This window comes from Myotis nattereri (assembly GCF_964212035.1).
Source record: "Myotis nattereri genome assembly, chromosome: 2".
Classification (NCBI taxonomy): Eukaryota; Metazoa; Chordata; class Mammalia; order Chiroptera; family Vespertilionidae; genus Myotis; species Myotis nattereri.
In genome coordinates this window covers 180,998,466-181,016,699 of record NC_138076.1, presented here as the reverse complement: position 1 = coordinate 181,016,699, position 18,234 = coordinate 180,998,466, and the positions used below count along the sequence as shown (strand labels likewise).

At 41.6% G+C, this 18,234-nt stretch overlaps 1 protein-coding gene across 2 annotated transcripts in view; it reads left to right on the top strand.

Annotated features, from left to right (window-relative positions):
- Nucleotides 1-2,141, top strand: part of RASSF8 (Ras association domain family member 8) — a 66,674-nt gene extending 64,533 nt beyond the window's left edge. For both annotated transcript variants that reach the window (XM_081084918.1, XM_081084917.1), the window contains one exon: nt 106-2,141. In XM_081084918.1, coding sequence (XP_080941044.1) covers nt 106-227 — 122 coding nt within the window. In that variant the 3' untranslated portion in view covers nt 228-2,141. The remainder of the gene's footprint in view (nt 1-105) is intronic.
- Nucleotides 2,142-18,234: the final 16,093 nt, after the last annotated feature.

The window sequence follows — 18,234 nt, the reverse complement described above, 5'->3', positions numbered from 1 at the left end:
TCTATATGTTCTTTAATTCCTGGTGGCAGGAAGAGTTCTGATTGTTCATATTGCTAAGTACTCAAGGTGATGAGCACATCTGATGACTCTTTGTTTCCTGTTTAGAGGCAGCTTTCCAGTCTGGCTCCCTGAAGCGGCCGGGTTCATCTCGGCAACTCCCCACTAATCTTCGGATTCTGCAGAATCCTATCTCATCTGGTTTTAATCCTGAAGGCATATATGTATAACAGTATCTGTCTTGGGGCGAGAGACCCAATAAAGGTACCAAGGACAGTACAGATTCTTTCTTTGATTTGTGCCAATGACAGAGATGTATTTCACAAGCCACCGTATCTTTTCCTGTCCCAAATTGCATACCACTTGGAGCCATACCCTGTGCACTGATGCTAAAGAACAAAGAAACTCTTTCCACACATGAACAGTGTTGACATTTTTATCCAGCAGCTGTAATGCAAAGCCTTCATTTTTATGTGTAGCCTTTTGAGAGCATTAGGGAAGTATTATTCTGTGTGTATACATAAAAAAAAGTGACTTAAGAGTGAAGAGAAGTATGTGACTGGCTTAGTTTAATTTATTCCATGTAATCAATTAATGTGTGAATGTTAGTGTTTTACTGTTTTTTATTAATACTTATCTTGTGACCGAATTACATTACATACTTGTGATTATGACTGTGTGCATGTGGCCAGGCTCCCCCCGTAGAATGCTGATTTACAAGTGTCCGAGTGTGCTCCACCATCGCAACGAACTCCGAGAGAACCCACTTGGATTGACTTTGTGACTTGTCCTAGCCATTGCTTAGTTGGTTGAAGTAATTCAGCATTTCTTTTTAATCTGGAGTTTAATATTTTTTTTCTTTACAATATTTTCAGTACATGAAGGACCACATACCAGAACAGAAATATTTTCGTGAGGTAACTTGTACGTTTAAAAGGTTTGCAGTGCTTCTGACACTGTAGGACAGAGACGGGAATGCTGAATATCTCTTCAAACAGGCAAGGGGGTTCTTGCTACGTTATGTTATGCCCCTGCCCCGCCTTATCCTTTTACTCTTATGGATCCTCAGAGTTGCCATAATATCTAAGTTAGAGATATCTGAGGACCGGGTCAGTCTACTTTAGGAAGATTGCTTTAAGTGATGTATTTTTAAAATGGCCCACTTCCTTTGTGTAGTCTTCTGGTGTAAGCGCCCGTGGGGAAGGTATTACTTGCACATCATTTCCTCTGGACGTTGTAGACTATTGCAGTTTCTCCAGTCACTTAGAGAGCGAGAAAGTGGGTTGGAGTTAGGTACTTTTTACCAAGGAAATAAAGTGAAATTCAGTGTTTGTTTTCATTTTTGAGCTTGACTTTTATAGGACATTAATCTCCATTTGTACATATATTTTTTTATTTATGAAACCAAAAACGAGTCAGCACCCCTCTCATGAGTAGTGATTAACTTAAGACTCACAAGTAATATCTAAATGGATGTGGTCAGATACCTCTTAGCCATTTTCACATTCCCTCTGATAACATTATTTCTGGTTTTTAATTCTGAGGAAAATACATCTCTCAGTTTCTTACATGTAACAAAGTAACAATGGATTAGTATATTAATGCCATGGTAACAATAAAAAGATGTAAGTTATAGCTTATGCATGAGGGCAACTTTGGATGTTTTAAATGCATTTCACTTATTTTTGGTTTAATGAATGCTGAGAATGCTGCTATATTTAGGTTTCCAGTGGAAAATTCTAAGGATGGCTATGAAAATATATAGAAGCTTCTAGAGAACTGAAAGTAAAATGCAGAATTGCCTTTTCTAGTCCAGCTAAATGGCAGACCTCAACTAAAGGTATTACTTTCTTTGGGTTCTTGAGTTGACCTTGCCATTATACTGTTTTGCAAATGACTTGAGAAATAACTGATTCTTACCTAAATAACCACAATCTATACACATTTGCTCTCAATTTATAATAGTTATTTTCATATTTACATATGATTGAAAATTATGAGAATCAAAAAATCAAAATAATTTGTAGATTTTGTGACAATAATGGTTTATGTATGCCCAATATATGCCTTATTTTTAAAGGGTTCCATCCTATACTAAGAGTCATTTTGTTATTGTTATCCAGAGAAATTGTGATCTTATTCACAAAGAAAAATATTTTTATAAATTGATTACATTCTATTTAAATAAAAATGTTAAGAGGTATGTTAAATTTTGCAATTATAAATTGTAAAGATGCTTGGCATGCCATGAGAAACACAGAGTCAACACCAAATTAATTGTTGTAAATTCTTATCAGCATTAATCTAATAATTCTCAAGAGAGGCTGGCAGCATCCTTCCACCTTGCAGTGGTCCGGGGTTCCCCAGCCTTGCATCATGGCAACCTCTCTGATAACTTCATCTGAGTTCTCAGTAATCTCTACAAATCTCTGCCAAGTAATCTCTACAAATCTAATTACAGATAAAAATATTTCCTAGATGAGAAGAGGTAAAAACATGAATTTGATGAATGTATTAAGCAGCTATGCTTTTTAATCAGTTATAGTACCTCTGGAAGCACACCTGTAGGAATATTTTCTAAGTGTGTTTTTAAAATAGTGCAAAGAAAACCCACCTCCCTAGGACATCTTAAAAAATTCTTTAGTTGTTCCTAATCATTTTTATCCATTGCGAATACAAATGAGATAGATTAAGTGCCACATCTTTGGATACATCTTTGTATAAGCCACATCTTTGGTGGGGGCTGGGCAATAGTATACAAAAATACCAAATATAAAATTTTGAGTCTGGGGAATATTCAGGTTCTAAATACTAAATTAGATGACAAGTTCTTTGTTATTATACTGCAAGTACTTTTATTGCAGTTTTCTATAAGTATTAAATACATTAGAAGGTAAGTTTTTTTGGTTTTTTTTACCAAGGAATAATTTGAAATAGCATTAGTACATACATGACCCTTTAAGTATCTGCCGCCCTCAGAATGATCTGTAGTGGGTTGCCAGAGTCCTTTTGTTGTTCTTAGGAGATACTTTGGCTTGTTAGCATTTTTTTTTTGTCTTAATGCACAGAGAATTTACATGTGAGAGACTTCAGTTGGTATTATTAGGAGTTACCCATTCAATTCTCCCAGTCATCACTGAACTAACCATCAGTTCTCATACTTCAGATTAGTCATAGTCATAAACTAGAGCTTAGACAACACTGACACAGTAAAAATACAGGATGGCATGAAATGTGAATTTTAACAGTGTTCAAGAAGAATAAATAAGCATTTGCTTCCAGAGCATACATATTTTACCTGCATTAAAAGAAAATTTTCCCAAAAAAAATTTTCTTTGTGAATAAGAGCAAAACAGTCCTTAGAAAAAAAGGAATTGTATTAAAGCCTTTTCTGTGAATGTCTTTCCAAATTAGAACTATAATAATGGATTGAGGGAATAATACGGAAAAAGTAAAAACTCTTGATTTCAGGTATGCAAAGGGTCTGGGCAGATGGGCAGTTTCCCGTGTGCATTGCCTTTGAAAAATTGGGCCTTAATTTATATGTAAATAGCAATGCTGTGTTCATCCCCCTTCTACCTACTAAGTTGTCTTTATTAGTCTTTATTGTGTAAAATTTCACTCATAAGTTTTACTTTTGTATTATGTCCATTGTTTAATTGCATGTTTATACTCTTTGCTACAGTATTGTTGAGTTTTGGGTAAAGGCCATCAGCTGTATGGAGAAGACAGAACAATCACTATTTATTCAGAATTGCTGCTTTACATTTCCAGAAGAGCTTTCGATGCCAGGACAGTGGCCGCTGGAAAGCTGCAGGAGCTCTATTCCAATGCATTTTATATATTTTTAGAAACCAAATAAATGCAGATAACTATTTAGTATACTAATTATATTAAACCAGCAGAAATATAAAGGCAATAAAGTATATACATATATATATGGGGGGAAGGGAAAGATTAAAAAATAGGTTTACAACCAGACACGGTGATAGCCCTAAATGTATTTCTCAATCTGTCTTTCTTTATCGACCCCAGGAGGATTTGAGTTGCTGCAGCTTTAAGCAGAAAATCACCGCGCGTTCACTAATTGTGGACACATAAATATGCTTTTAGTACTGCTTTGCTTATGTACAAATAAAATATCTGTAGTCTGTATATTATATGTAATTATTCTTTTCTTTTGAATTCCACTTTAGTGTATATTTTCTGATTATTATCATGAGCTGTAAAACAAAAAATCAATATCTGATATTCTCCCAAGTAATAAATTTTCAGGATTCATTGGGGCATTACATTGCTGACTTGTTTCTTGTGTGTTTAATATTTTAAAATACAATTTTATTTCCTTTAAAAGATTCCAAAGACAGCCTGCATATCAGTAACACAAAATTACATTTTCCTAAAAGTAATATTAATATAACTAAAAAATTATCTGTTGCTGAAAAAGTAGCTGTTTCATCCAAGTGAAACTGCATTAAGAAACTAAATGCCTCCCTTTTATTTCAAAAGTAAAAGAAAAAATTCTTGTCACTGAAGCTCTGTATTTCCAGATCTTCAAAACCATAAGGGAGAAGAAGAGAACTAACACTTTAGTACCTACTGGCTGGGGGTACAATAGGAGGGGCATTCAGCCCCCCAGGGAACTCCCCTAAATCACACAGCTGAGGAGTAGTTTACGTGGCATTGAATTTGTACCTTTGAGACTCCAGAGTGCTTGCTTGTATTCTGATAAAGCTGCATGAGCTCACCAGTGCCCATTTTCTGCACTTAATCTCTCTCTAACGTGGAAGTATGTAAATTGTCATTTATATGTGTGTGTGTGTGTGTGTGTTTTAATTCTCACCCAAGGATATGTTTATTGATTTTTTAGAGAGAGGAAGGGTGAGAGAAACATCAGTGTGAGAAACATCAATTGGTTGCCTTTCATATGTGCCCCAGCCAGGGACAGAACCTGCAACCTAGATATGTGCCCTGACCTGGAAGCAAACCCCAAACCTTTTGATGTACGGGATGATGTTCCAACCTACTAAGCCACCAACCAGGGCATCATTTATATAGTTTTTAATAGAAGTTAGATCTTGATCAAGAAATTATATATATGAATAATAGTTATAAAAGCAAAGGTTAAATGAGAAACTTAACATAATTCAAAATATTTTATGTCCTAGCTGGGGGGACTTGTAGAATTTTAATTACTCTCCTGTCCTCTAAGGTCTTATGTTTTGTTAATGGCAGAGGAAGAAATAAAAACTGTTCACTTGATGCTTCCCATGCTGCCCACTCCACATATTTGTGCTGCCAAGGGAGTCCTATGAAATGGGCACCACACACAACTCCTTCATGCTTCCTGCAGTCATGAGCCTATTGTTGGCCAGGCACTGGACTGGAATTAACATGATTTCCTTTGCACCTCAAGGCATTACAGTCTAATGAGTACTGTTAAAGGAACCAGAGCAGAGTGCCAGGGAAACACACCAAGAGGGTTCTACCCCATTTGGTGTTGGCAAACCCTAGAGAGGGATGTGAGCCAGGGAGTGCTCCCTGGAACAGACTAGAAGATGCGAAGATGAGCCTGTGAGGCTGACCAGACGGTGAAGGGCCAGGGAAGGCTGGTAGGTAGGCAGATACATCATGAAGAGCTTTGGTTGCCATGGTGAGGATCTTTCTTTCACTTTGTCCTGAATGCCATGGAAGACTTAAATATGGTAATGAAATATGGGTTAGCACAGCAGTTTTCAACCTTTTTCATCTCATGGCACAAAAAAGCTAATTACTAAAATTCTGTAGCACACCCAAAAACTTTTTTGCCAAACTGACAAAAAATAAATAAAAAGTATAATTTTGATTCATTCATGCCGGATGGCAAGTGTGTTGGCTCTTGTCATTTTTTTTATTTTTATTTGACATTCTAAGGGAAAAGAGGTCCATGCCCCTGACTAAATAGTCAGGTATTGCATGTTTAAAAATTCTTGCACCACACTGCTTGTAAATCACTGTAGTAACCTGAACTAAGATAGCTGCTGTTGGCTTTTATTCGATAACAGGTTTTTTGTTTGTTTGTTTGTTTTTTGAGCATCTACTTTGTGCTTGGAGAAGACAAGAACCAAAAAGGTTGTAGACATCCTAAGTAGACAGTAACAAAAAGACTTGGTGTTAAAATGGTGGGGGCAAAATAGAAGCACTGAAGAAACCCCAGGTGTTTGACAGCTATCCACAGCCTCAAGAGGCTGGTAGGGATGGTACTGGGGTTCTCTAGACAAGTAGTCACACTCTGTTCCATGTGCTGGGGGCCAGGAGGGGCTCTCCCCTTGTGGAGAGCGCCTGCAGTCTTTCCTGCAAGAATAGCATGGATTTGAAAAGCTCTTGGCAACACCAGGTTTACTCAGCCTTTGGTATGCTGGAATTGTACTCAGCTTTGTGTTTGATATCAGCCACTGTCACTCATCTGCCATGAGGAGGTGTCTAGAATGATAGAAGGATTTGACCATGGTCCAGAATGAAAGGAAGTGAAAAGGGTGGACCATTCACATCGTCTCTGTCTATGCCAAGCCAATATATGAAAGTTTCCCGTAACAGCTGGCAGTGTGGAAGTCAAACAAATGAAGCGGAATACTTAGTAACAAATGATTTTTTTAAAATATATATATATATTATTGATTTTTTTACAGAGAGGAGGGGAGAGGCATAGAGAGTTAGAAACCTTGATGAGAGAGAAACATCAATCAGCTGTCTCCTGCACACCCCCTACTGGGGATGTGCCTGCGATCAAAGTACATGCCTTTGACTGGAACTGAACCTGGAACCCTTCAGTCTGCAGGCCAATGCTCTATCCACTGAGCCAAACCAGTTAGGGCAACAAATGCTTTTTAAAAAAATATTTTTATATTGATTTCAGAGGGGAAGGGAGCGGGAGAGAGAGCTAGAAACATCAATGATGAGAATCATTGCTCAGCTGCCTCCTACATGCCCCACACGGGATCGAGCCCATAACTTGGGCATGTCTCCTGACCGGGAATCGAATCATGACCTTCTGGTTCATAATGGGTTGACGCTCAACCACTGAGTCACGCTGACTAGGCACATGATTTTTTTTAAAACAACGTAAATTATAGGTACTCTAAGCACAGGACACAATGAGCTAAGATGCTGTGTGGCAGCAAGCATCACACAACAGGAGACTGAGGAGACAGGGATGTGTGCAGGATGTACACAAGGAGCCACCCCCCACCCCCAGCCAAGAGGACACAGGAGGCACCCACCCAGCCGATAGGACTTGTGGCACCCTGACCCCTGCCCCAACCCAGCCTGCATCAGAACCCTCAAAGACTGTACCGTAATTGAGCCAACAGATTTCCTTGTAATTTCCAACTTTTCAGACCACACAGAAGAAACAATTCCTTGGCAATATGACAGCCCTTCAGCTATCGGAAGACATCTATTATATCCCCTAGAATTCTCGTTCCCAGGCCCAATATTCCCAATTCCTTCTGATAGTGTTGTTTCCGGTCTCCCCTCTCCCGAGTGTGCTGCAGGCCGCTGCTGAGCGTGGCACCAGCGCTGAGCACAAAGCTCCGTTGAGATTGGGTCAGGTCCACGCTGAGGAACTTGATTCACTTGTTACCCAGCCTGAAACTCCGTGGGTTGGGAGGGTGAGTGGCTGGTTGGTTAGTTTTTTTCGAACCTCACTCATTTTTGAATCTGATTTGTTCACTAAAATCCTGTCTTTTTCACACTCTGCTGTCATTGAAATCTTTCCTAATTTGTATAGGTGTAAATGAGTTTTAGGAAACTATCAAAATGCTTTTCATCTCTCAACACTTTGAAAGTAATAAATCCCAGATGGAAGACGTGAGCTTTAACGTCAGAGCAATAATGAGTTTAATTTTGCCGAGGGACAGCGCTCCAGGAGCACACACGGGGTGAGTGAGAAACTTAGAAAGGCTCCGCGGAGGAGCTGTGTGCGGCTCCGGGAGAGGGAATGGGCTTCTCCTCCATCGCACCTGTGGAATGCCTCCTATGAGGTGGACACCGGAGGTACAGCGGCGAGCAAAACAACACCCAATTCTCTGCCCACGGGGAGCTCCTATTTGAGAGGAAAACCGGGAACAGAGAAAAATATATAGCATTTTGTATTGTGGTAAGTGCTAAGGAGAAAAATATTAAGCCACAAAGAGCTGCAGCAAGTGCCAGAAGTGGAGGGGACGATTGCAAGTTTATAAAGGTGAGTTAGGGAGGCTGCTCTTAAAAGGTGACATGGGAGTGAAGACCTGAAGGAAGCGCCTGCAGAAATGAAAGGGAGCTCTCTGGACACAGCCCATGTTGCTTTGGAAAAAAAAAAAAAAAAAAAAGGTTTGGGAGGCCTGGCTTCCTGTTTCCAAGCAACTGACTCAGAATGCATAGGCTTTTTCCTGGCTGTGAGCCCGTGGCCCCCCCTCCCAATTACTCACTCAATCCATCAATCTCAAATCAAATAACGTGAAGAGAGGGGACATTTTAAGGATATTAAATTTTTTATCTGAATTGAATTACCCTTAATCCTTCCCAAATTAAAATTAAATTCAGAGGGAAAACGCCCTTCTCTCAAACTTGATCTACTCTTTTTTCCAAAGTCATGGCTACAGGAATATCTTCAGGTCTAAAGATGCTTTACTTTGCGAGACATCCCCTCCAAATTTAATGCAGCTTTAAAACAAAGATAACTATTTTTCAGTTCAAGATCTTAAAACAAGCCGTTGTCAGGGACTCTACTATATAGTGCTCAGTGTTACAGTCTATGAAAGCGATCTGTGACTTGAGGTCCAAGGACTCCGAGGAAGGTTCCTGAGGCTCCTTTTATAGAAACTCCCACTATGGACGTTTGGAAGGTCGCAGAAACGTAGAGAGTGCACTGAGTAGGGATAAGATGAGGGAGTGACAGGAGATGGGACCATATTGTAAAGAACCTTCAATTTCATCTAGGAGGCAATGGAGAACCAAACAAGGTCAGAAGACCCTTAAGATTAGCTTTGCTTTTGACAAAGCACACTGTAGCCACATTGCAGTGATTGGGCTGCGGTTAGAGGAAATTGCTTCTAGGAGACCCACGGGGAGGCGCTGTAATAGACCTGCCTAATTACCCTCTGTGGAAACTGTCCTGATCTTCCGTCCCCTCCAAACTCTCCTCCACTGTCAACTCTTCACTTTGTGTCACCATTTTTCCCTGAGCATGTGTCTAACATAGCCCATGAGAAAACACCAGATGGGCCTAAGTGGAGAAGTTCTAGACTGCTGTGCAAGGACAAATACAGAGGGATTGCCCAAATGATGGCACAGCAAAAATCCCAGAGCCTGGCATCTGGCTTAAGGCCCAGTCAAGTAGACACATATAAGTAACTATCACAGTATGTATGTACTGATGTATGTGTATATATGTGTGTATGTGTATATATCTATATATGCATTATGTTATGTACATAACATTTAGATTGTAATGCATATAATAGCAGCCAAATAAAAACCTTCCTTCTTATTGAACACCACTGTGTACAGTCTCCAGAATGCTCGAATAAACCACTGGAATTGCCATATTGCCATTGCTAGTTGACCATAACACTCATGCCGAGAGCTTCAATACCAAATAAACTTAAAGAGTTAGAGAAAACATAGTGGATCAGCAATTTACAGGGTCCTCTCCATGCAAGTGCCTCTGGAGGGCTCCCCTCTGCAACATGGCAAATGGAGCTATGAAAGTCTGGGCAAGTTCTTGACTATCTGTTTTATAGGAACCAGCTCACTTAGAACTGTTTAACACACCATGGCCTGTTGCCTTGACAGTTTCTTTATGACACAGCAAATCAGAGAGAATGCTTCCAAACCAGATTGTCACTTTTTTACAGTTGCTGTTACCTCAAGATTATATCCATGATTCTTTTAAATAGACAAACATCTGGTATTGGGGGTGGGGTCTGTCTAGGGCACTAGGATGCTGGTGGACATCGTTTTGTGATGTCTTTAATGGACATGGGATCCACTGGGAAAGGAGGTAGCTACAGGATGAGGCAAGTTTTGCACATGTCCTGTTGCGATCTGGTAGGATCTACACTGAGATGTTCAAGAAGCATGTGAACATGCAGATCTGAAGCTTGAGAAGGACACAGAGCTGAAGATGGACATATAGAAACTATTTGTACCAAAACAATAGTTAAAAATTTAGAAGAAACACCCCTCTCCCTCCAAAATATGTATGAATATATTTTAAAATAAAGAAGAGGTAAATTTTCTCAGGGAGAAGTGTAAACACGTGTTACTCAGTATAGTCAGAGGACTGGCAGTCTTGGTGTCACTGGGAGTGGCCATAAATGCAGAGTCGCAGGTCCCACCCTGGACTTAATGAGAATTTGTATTTTGGCAAGGTCCTCGCATTATTCATCTGCACGTTCAAGTTGCAGGAGTGCTGCAGGACACCAGGAAGAGGGCCGGCAACAGCAGCTGGACAGACATATGCATTTCCAGGCTGACAGAGGAGACCACAGAGGGAGACCATGAGGAATCCACAGAAATCTAGGGAGAAGGGCCAATTAAAAGCAGGTGCATAGAACACTACACAGAATTGCATTTAGCTTACAGGGTGATAGGAGGATACATGTGACCAATGTCTTTTCCTTTTCAGTCTCTGTCGCTTTCGTTTTTTAGCAACTCCAGGTTTTCCAGAGAATATGGACAGTATCTCCCTTCCCTGCTCCTCTGGCCTCCAGCCCCATGAGGAGAAAAGAGCATCACGTATCTGGACTCTCCTTACCTCTTGGGATGGCAAATTGCTAATGTGTATATGTGGGCGATTTTGGGTGGCGAGTGAAGAGAATTTTGAGATAGGAGTAGACTGCTCTGCAAAGGATCTTTATGTTCTAAAGGTAACAGGCCAGCAAAACAAAGGGCAAATTGGACTTCAGGAGCATGCGTTAGGATGTGTACAAGTCTACTGGTATAGGAGGGACCCAATCAATCTCTCTCACTTCCTCTCGAAAACTCAATAAAAACATATCCTTGGGTGGGGATTAAAACCAAAAATTGATCCTGCATGAAGAGGCCCCTGTGTCTCCAATTCTCAGACCTCAAGGCAGTTTTTTTTTTTTAATATATTTTATTGATTCTTTACAGAGAGGAAGGGAGAGAGATAGAGAGTCCGAAACATCAATGAGAGAGAAACATGGATCAGCTGCCTCCTGCACATCCCCCACTGGGGATGTGTCCGCAACCCAGGTACATGCCCTCGACCGGAATCGAACCTGGGACCCTTCAGTCCGCAGGCCGACGCTCTATCCACCAAGCCAAACCGGCTTCGGCCTCAAGGCAGTTTTTTCACTAAAAAAACTTCGTTTGATATCCTCTCTTCCCTCCCCGATTAGGTTCACCAATTATATGCTAACTAGAGGCCCGATGCATGAAATTTGTACAAGGGGCTTGGCCCTCGCAGCCCAGGCTTCATCTAGAAGGTTGTCCGGACAGTTGTCCGGAAGATCATCTGGACAGTCATTCTGCTGTTTGGTCTAATTAGCATATTAGCTCTTTATTATATAGGATAGTGTCCTTTATCTCCCATCACAGCAGTTATCATAATTAGAAGGTGATTTGTCTAATTACTTGACATCTATCATCACTATACTGTACATACCACAAGGAAAAGGACTATGACTGTTACCCGTCCATTCCCAGTACCTACCATATGCCCTGGCATATGATATGTATTAAATAATAATTGAATGAATGGATTCCATCTGACAAAGGAAAGGTGAAGACTCATTAGCCACATCAAGTCACTAACAAGTGAGATAAGAAAAACATGGGTTTGTTCTCACTGGCTCTACTCCCGTTCTCCTAGACCTTACGCTCCTGCACTAACACAGGTGCTGGGGGAGGCAGGAGAAGGAAGCAGGCATGGCGATGACAACAGGTGGCTGTGGCCCTGGTCCCTTCTCACTTGACGTTGCTCTTCTTGTTCACCGATGCTCAGTATATACTTTATGCAGATGCACTGGGCACCTACTTAGATGTCTGCGTTTGGTCTTACCCTCATGGGGAGGACCATAGTGCGGTATTCACTATGACCTCTCACCTCTCATCAGCCTTCATGTATATCATGGACTCCAGAACATGAACATTCTGGTTGGGAATATGTGGTATTTGTATTTCTTCTATGGACTCAGTTGAGGCTCACCTCTCATTCCTACGGCAGCAATCCCATCTCTGCCCAGATCCTTGAGTTATATAGCCAGAGGTCACCTTGATCCGCCCACACCAAGCTCTAGGTCCATTTCCAGAGCCCAGGTGTCCCTTACCTCAATTTCCTTTCTCTTGCCCAGAGCTACATTCCTCACCATGTTCACTCCATCTGCTCTGTCTTATCCTGCTCTCTCTTCCATGCCCACAACTCCCTCTTATTGAATTATTTCTTCAAAAGTCCATGAAGCTTAATATCTCTAATTTAAGATAAGCAGATAAAGACTCCTGCCCAAATGTAAATACATTTACCTTACCTACTTTTTGACACTTTATAATGTCATTAAAGCAAATTCTCAAAGTTTGAACAGTTCAAAGTACTTTTTAATGATTCTCTTACGTATACGTCCTATTTATCACAACGCAGAGAAAATGATTTCTCAATAGACTTTGCTCAACCTGGGTGAACTGTTTGACTTAAAAGGCCTAATTCTCCAAACCAGCTTGCAGTATCGAGAATGTGTGTAGCCGAGTCGGAATGTTTGCCAGCGCGGACTGCGCGGAGCACTCAGAGCCTGACGCCGTGGTCCCTTCTTCTCCAGTTGCCACGGGCCTTGTCTGGTTCTTGGTCCCTGTGATGAAAGGGCCTCTCCTCCCAGGGTGATTCACCGGACCACAGCCTGGCTCTCCTGCCTGGTCATCCGACGCCCTCTGCAGGAGGACTCTGTTTTGGCTCTGTTGTAGCCAGAGCTCCCTGAAGCTATGCTCCTGTGGTCTGGATAAAACTTGCCCTTGCTCTGGTGACATTGTGAATATTACTGGTAATTAACCCGCAAATTCCCGTCTGTTTAAAGTTCGGGACTTGTGTTCATGTTGCCACAGTTTCTGCCTCCACTGAGAAACCCTAGTGCTTGGAAGACTTTCACATTTGAGGGAGTTGGGAGGGTCTGACGTGGATATTAATATTCTGATTTTTAATTTATCTTTTAAAAAAAAACAACAACCTTGGCTTATAGAACTAGTTACTTTCTTGGTTTCTCTTTGATCTGGATTTTTATTCCAAGATTATGTTTTTATTTGATTCTTCCATGTTGAAGAGAAAACATCAAGGACAGGCTGAGTTAAAGAAGTAAAAGGATTGTGGGGAGGGATAAACTAGGTTAGGGGTTCGTTTTCTGCCATGTGTTGTGTGACCGTGAAATGCCATCTCTCTCCTCCGGGCTCTAGTGCTATCTCCTGACAAATCAAAGAGCTGGCCAGGGCAGTCCCCAAGGTTTCCTTCAGCTCTGAAGATTGCTCACCTCCTGCTTGCTCCTGAGCCACCCTTCCCTAGTAATGCTTATTCCTCTTTTAAAAATCATGTAAACTGCTTTTATTTCCCAACTGGTCTTTTTTGCCTTTTTATAGTCATATCTCTAACTCTGTTGTATTTGCTGTATTCTCTTAAACAGAGATCAATAATTTTACATACAGATCTTTCAAGGAAAACAATAGAACAGTCATAGTGGTACGTTTTTAAATTGCAAAAATAGATTTTTTTCATTGTCCCCTTTCCAAATGATTTATAATTTAGATGTTTCTGCACTCTGTAGTATTTTTAGTCTCCTGCATCAGTCTCTTCACCAGGGATGATACTTAATAATCTTTAGCACCCAACAATAAACACATTTATTGAGCATCTACTATGTGTCAGGCATTCTGCTCACTGGTATGAATACAAAGACAGACAAACCCCGGACCTTGTAAACTAAGGCTAAAAGAAAATGTCCTGTATGCTTAGAAGTTAATGTGCTGCTACCTACTTCTCATTATTCCTGTTCTATCCTAAAACTGACTTCAAGGACATTATATTGAAATCTACACTCCTCAACTTAAGCCCAGCTGGCGTGGCTCAGTGGTTGAGCTTTGACCTATGAACCAGGAGGTTACGGTTCAATTCCTAATCAGGGCACATGCCCAGGTTGTGGGCTCAAACCCCAGGGTGGGGCGTGCAGGAGGCAGCCAATCAATGATTCTCATCATTGATGTTTCTCTCTCTCTCCCTCCCTCCCTCCCTCCCTCCCTCCCTCCCTCCCTCCCTCCGTGAAATCAATAAAAATATGTATATATTTTAAAAAGTGAACTTAATTTTTCCTCTTGTCATGTACTGATGCTGAGGAGTCAGAAAACTTTTTTCTGGTTTCTTTACAGCAAATACCCTTCTAGTCTGTTAGAGAGTGCCCCATTCGACATAGTAAACATTCTCCTGTGATCCCCACATTAATCATCTTTATCTCCACCTCAAAACCATGGCTCTGAATGCAAACCGCAGTCCAGTCACGGCCCTCTGAAAGCGAGGCGCAAGCCCATGGCTCCAGCTGCCTGTGACTGTGGACCAGGGGTCTCCACTAGGAAAATCCTCTCCATGTTCTTCCAAAGAGCCTGACATACTTTCCCATTTGTCATTGTTGGAATTCCAAACAAGCCAAACAGAGGTAGCTCAATTTTTTATGAAAGTGATTGAAGTTACACGGGGCTGGGTTCATGGGCGTGTTGCCTGTGTGGTCACACTGGGCCCTGAACTCAGCAGAGCTCAGCGCTGGGTTTAATGCTCTGTAGTCACTGTCATGGAATTCTCAATTTTTTTTTTTTTTGAACTTGTACTTTATAAGTGAAGTCTGATGGGACAATGGACTGTGTGTGTGTGTGCACAAAGGAGATGCGCTTAACAAGCATGTCCATTAGTTCTTATTTGCCCACCCACCTGTAGCATTCACAGCACCCTGTGAACACCCAACTCCAGGGGGCGCACGACGCCAGGGAGTTAGCAAGGCTCGCAGCACGCTCAAGGTTCGTGTGGTGCATCTGTGACTGAGTAAATGAGGAACTGGAGCCGCGAGAGGCCATCCTTTCCTTTTGAACCATAACCTGTTTCTAACGCAGATAGAGGGCAATGGTTTTTACGAAAAACAAATGACCAAGAAACCCCATCATAGTCTTTCTTACTCATTTTACTTAACCAACCACTTCTGCTGCCTCTCTTGACACAGAAGAAAAGGAGAAGATAGGGTAACCCCAAGTCCCCTTACCTTTCAGTCCTTACTGATCAGTAAGGCAAAGGTAGAGAGTGCTGGTTTAATGTGCAGGAATCAGGAAGCGCAATAAAAAACAATTGAAATGCTGCTGTTCAGCATATTCACTATTCTTGAAAGAACAATGTACATATACATAGGCACTGCAAAATGTGATTTGTGTAATCTCAGTAATTTCACAGTCTGAGTTATATTTGCCCTTAATACAATCATATTTGTTCTTGTATTTGCACATATACTTTGCATTGCACAAGATAAAGGCGAAGGATAAAATTCATGCTAATATTTAAAAGATTTAATGTGTTTTTACTGGAGAATGACATTAAGTAGTGAAGGGGCCAAAGTGTTGCCACCCTGAAATGTGCCCCTGGGGGTACTGATTTTAAGCTGGTTTTTTAGAAACAGGATTCAGGTAGAATCTCCTTCTTCCTGCCTAAAGGAATTCCGATGGAAAAGCTGCTTCAGGAAGGGAACCTTAGCACATATGGACCGTTAGACCGTTAGACAGTGGTCGGCAAACTGCGGCTCACGAGCCACATGCGGCTCTTTGGCCCCTTGAGTGTGGCTCTTCCACAAAATACCGACTTCTGCGCATGGGCCATGAAGTTTCAATCGCACTGCACGTGTGCGCCCACACATGATATTTTGTGGAAGAGCCACACTCAAGGGGCCAAAGAGCCGCATGTGGCTCGCGGGCTGCAGTTTGCCGACCACTGGGTTAGCAGGTATGGGGCCGACGGGAAGAAATCTAGCAAAGCCTGTCCCAGCAAGAACTTGTTTCCCACGTGTCTTCTCCTTCTCCTACCTGCGAATGAAGTACTTTCCCATGGAATCCTGGGCCCCAGGCCCCCTTCTCCTCGGTCCAGAATGGCATATAAGTCTCAGCAGCTCCGTGTCACGTTCTTATGGGCCCCAGAACGTACATTCGGATCATAAACTTTGGACATTTTCTCCTGTAGAGTCTGTCTCTGTTCATTGGATCATCATCCCAGAGAGAAGAACTTAGAATGTGGGAGAAAAGCTATGTTTTTGGTGCCCCCACAAGAGCAAATAAAAATACCACAGCCAGTCAAGAGAAAGATTGTGGAAGAAAGGAAAAGGCATGATAGTGCCTCCAAAGGCACTATTTTCTTGTTTTGTTAAGAGGGGGTCCCACGTTTTCATGGAGCAGTGGGCCCTGCGAATCAGCCAGCCAGCCCTGAAGTGGGAAAAGCAGAAAATGATGAGAAAGTCAAACTCAAAGCAATGACAGGAAAAGACTTAAACGGCTGCTTTCTCAGGCAATTACAAGAAAGGGTTATAGCTACTTGTGCCTAGAGAATGATATACAAAAAGTCCTCAATTACCTGCATCATTTACAGAGCACCATTGTTTATTCCTCAGGCATTGGCCAGGGGCTCCTGGCTATTTCAACCCAACATCTGCAGGAGCCAGCCCTCCACGAGGGGGCAGCAGCTACCCTTGCAAGCCTCCTAGGGCTCCAAAGCAGCAGATTTGGGGTGATGTATCACTTGACACCCTGAGACAATGAAGACAGACTCACTACCTAAGAAGTTTGCTGTTCATCTTTATATTAATTTGCTTTGCTGCATTGTTGTTAAGAGAGGCTGGGCCTCATCTGGCCACGGTGGCTCAGTGGTTGAGTATCGACCTATGAACCAAGAGGTCAAGGTTAGATTTCTGGTCAGGGCAGATGCCTGGGTTGCAGACTCATTCCCCAGTAGGGGTTGTGCAGAAGGCAGTCAGTCAATGATTCTCTCTCATCATTGATGTTTCGATCTCTCTCCCTTTCCTTTTCTCTGAAATCGATAAAGATATATTTTTAAAAAACAGAAATGTATTTTAAAGGGGAGAGAGAAGAGGGAGGGAGGGTGGAAGGGAGGGAGAGAGAGAGAGAGAAAGAGAGAGAGAGAGAAAGACTGGGCCTCTTATTACAAAAACTTGAGTTGTTTCTTTGCCTGAGAAGTAGCAGTGAACATATTTCATCTTCTCTCACTCTGTGACTAATGTGTAAAGTGACAAAGTAACATAGTCTGAAAGATAGTTTTAGACTTGGCGTCTCTGTACAGCCTAGCAGTGATTGGTCATTTTTATCTACTATGGATTTGATCAAAAGGAACAACTCATTTTACTGAGGCCACTTAACAGCTCATCAGGTCAGTGTGCAGGTTTCCGAGGGAATCTGCCAAGTGGAGGCATCAGTTCACCTTTACAAAACCCACACGCAGTCCCTCACCTTGCCCTGAACCGTTGAAGAGTCAGAATGTCCTAAACAGAAACAAGAATCTAGAAGTCCAAATTTTAAAGGAAATAATTTGCAAAGATGACGATATTTGCCAAGATTTGGAAAGTTACTCAGTTAGCCTAAAGATGAGGTTAGCATCACCTTCCAGATGAGTTGGATCAAACATAGCTTGCAGCATTACATTCAATTCGTCCAACAAGATTTTCCGAATAAAAATTTTATAAAAAGGGAATTGAAAGTTCTATGAAACAATATGCTAGGAAACCACTGTTGTGAATTCCAGACACTCTGACAAAAAATAAAAATAAAAAAGTTCCTTTTATCCCAGCTTATCACAAACCTCCAGGGAAACCCGCTGGAATGCATAGGGCAGCCCCAAACAACGAAAAAGGACTGTCACATAATCTCTCCGGGACTTCAATGCCTGCCTTAAATTTACAGGTGAGAAGCTTCTGTGTAATTTTTAAAGCTTAGACACTAAACCTATTTTACACATAAGCACACATCATTTTTAGAACAGTTTTAATAACACTGAGTGTTCAGGCATATCACTGTCAGGTAAGCTCAAGGAAGACCATGCTTTATTATGTTTCGTTTCAGGACTTGACCAGTAAGAATTGTTAACTGTCTCTGGAGATCGTGTCACTAGCTGCATCTCAGTGGGTGGAACTGAGTCCCTGATAGAACTTACCATCAACAGTCTGTGTTTGTAGCCCTTGATTCACG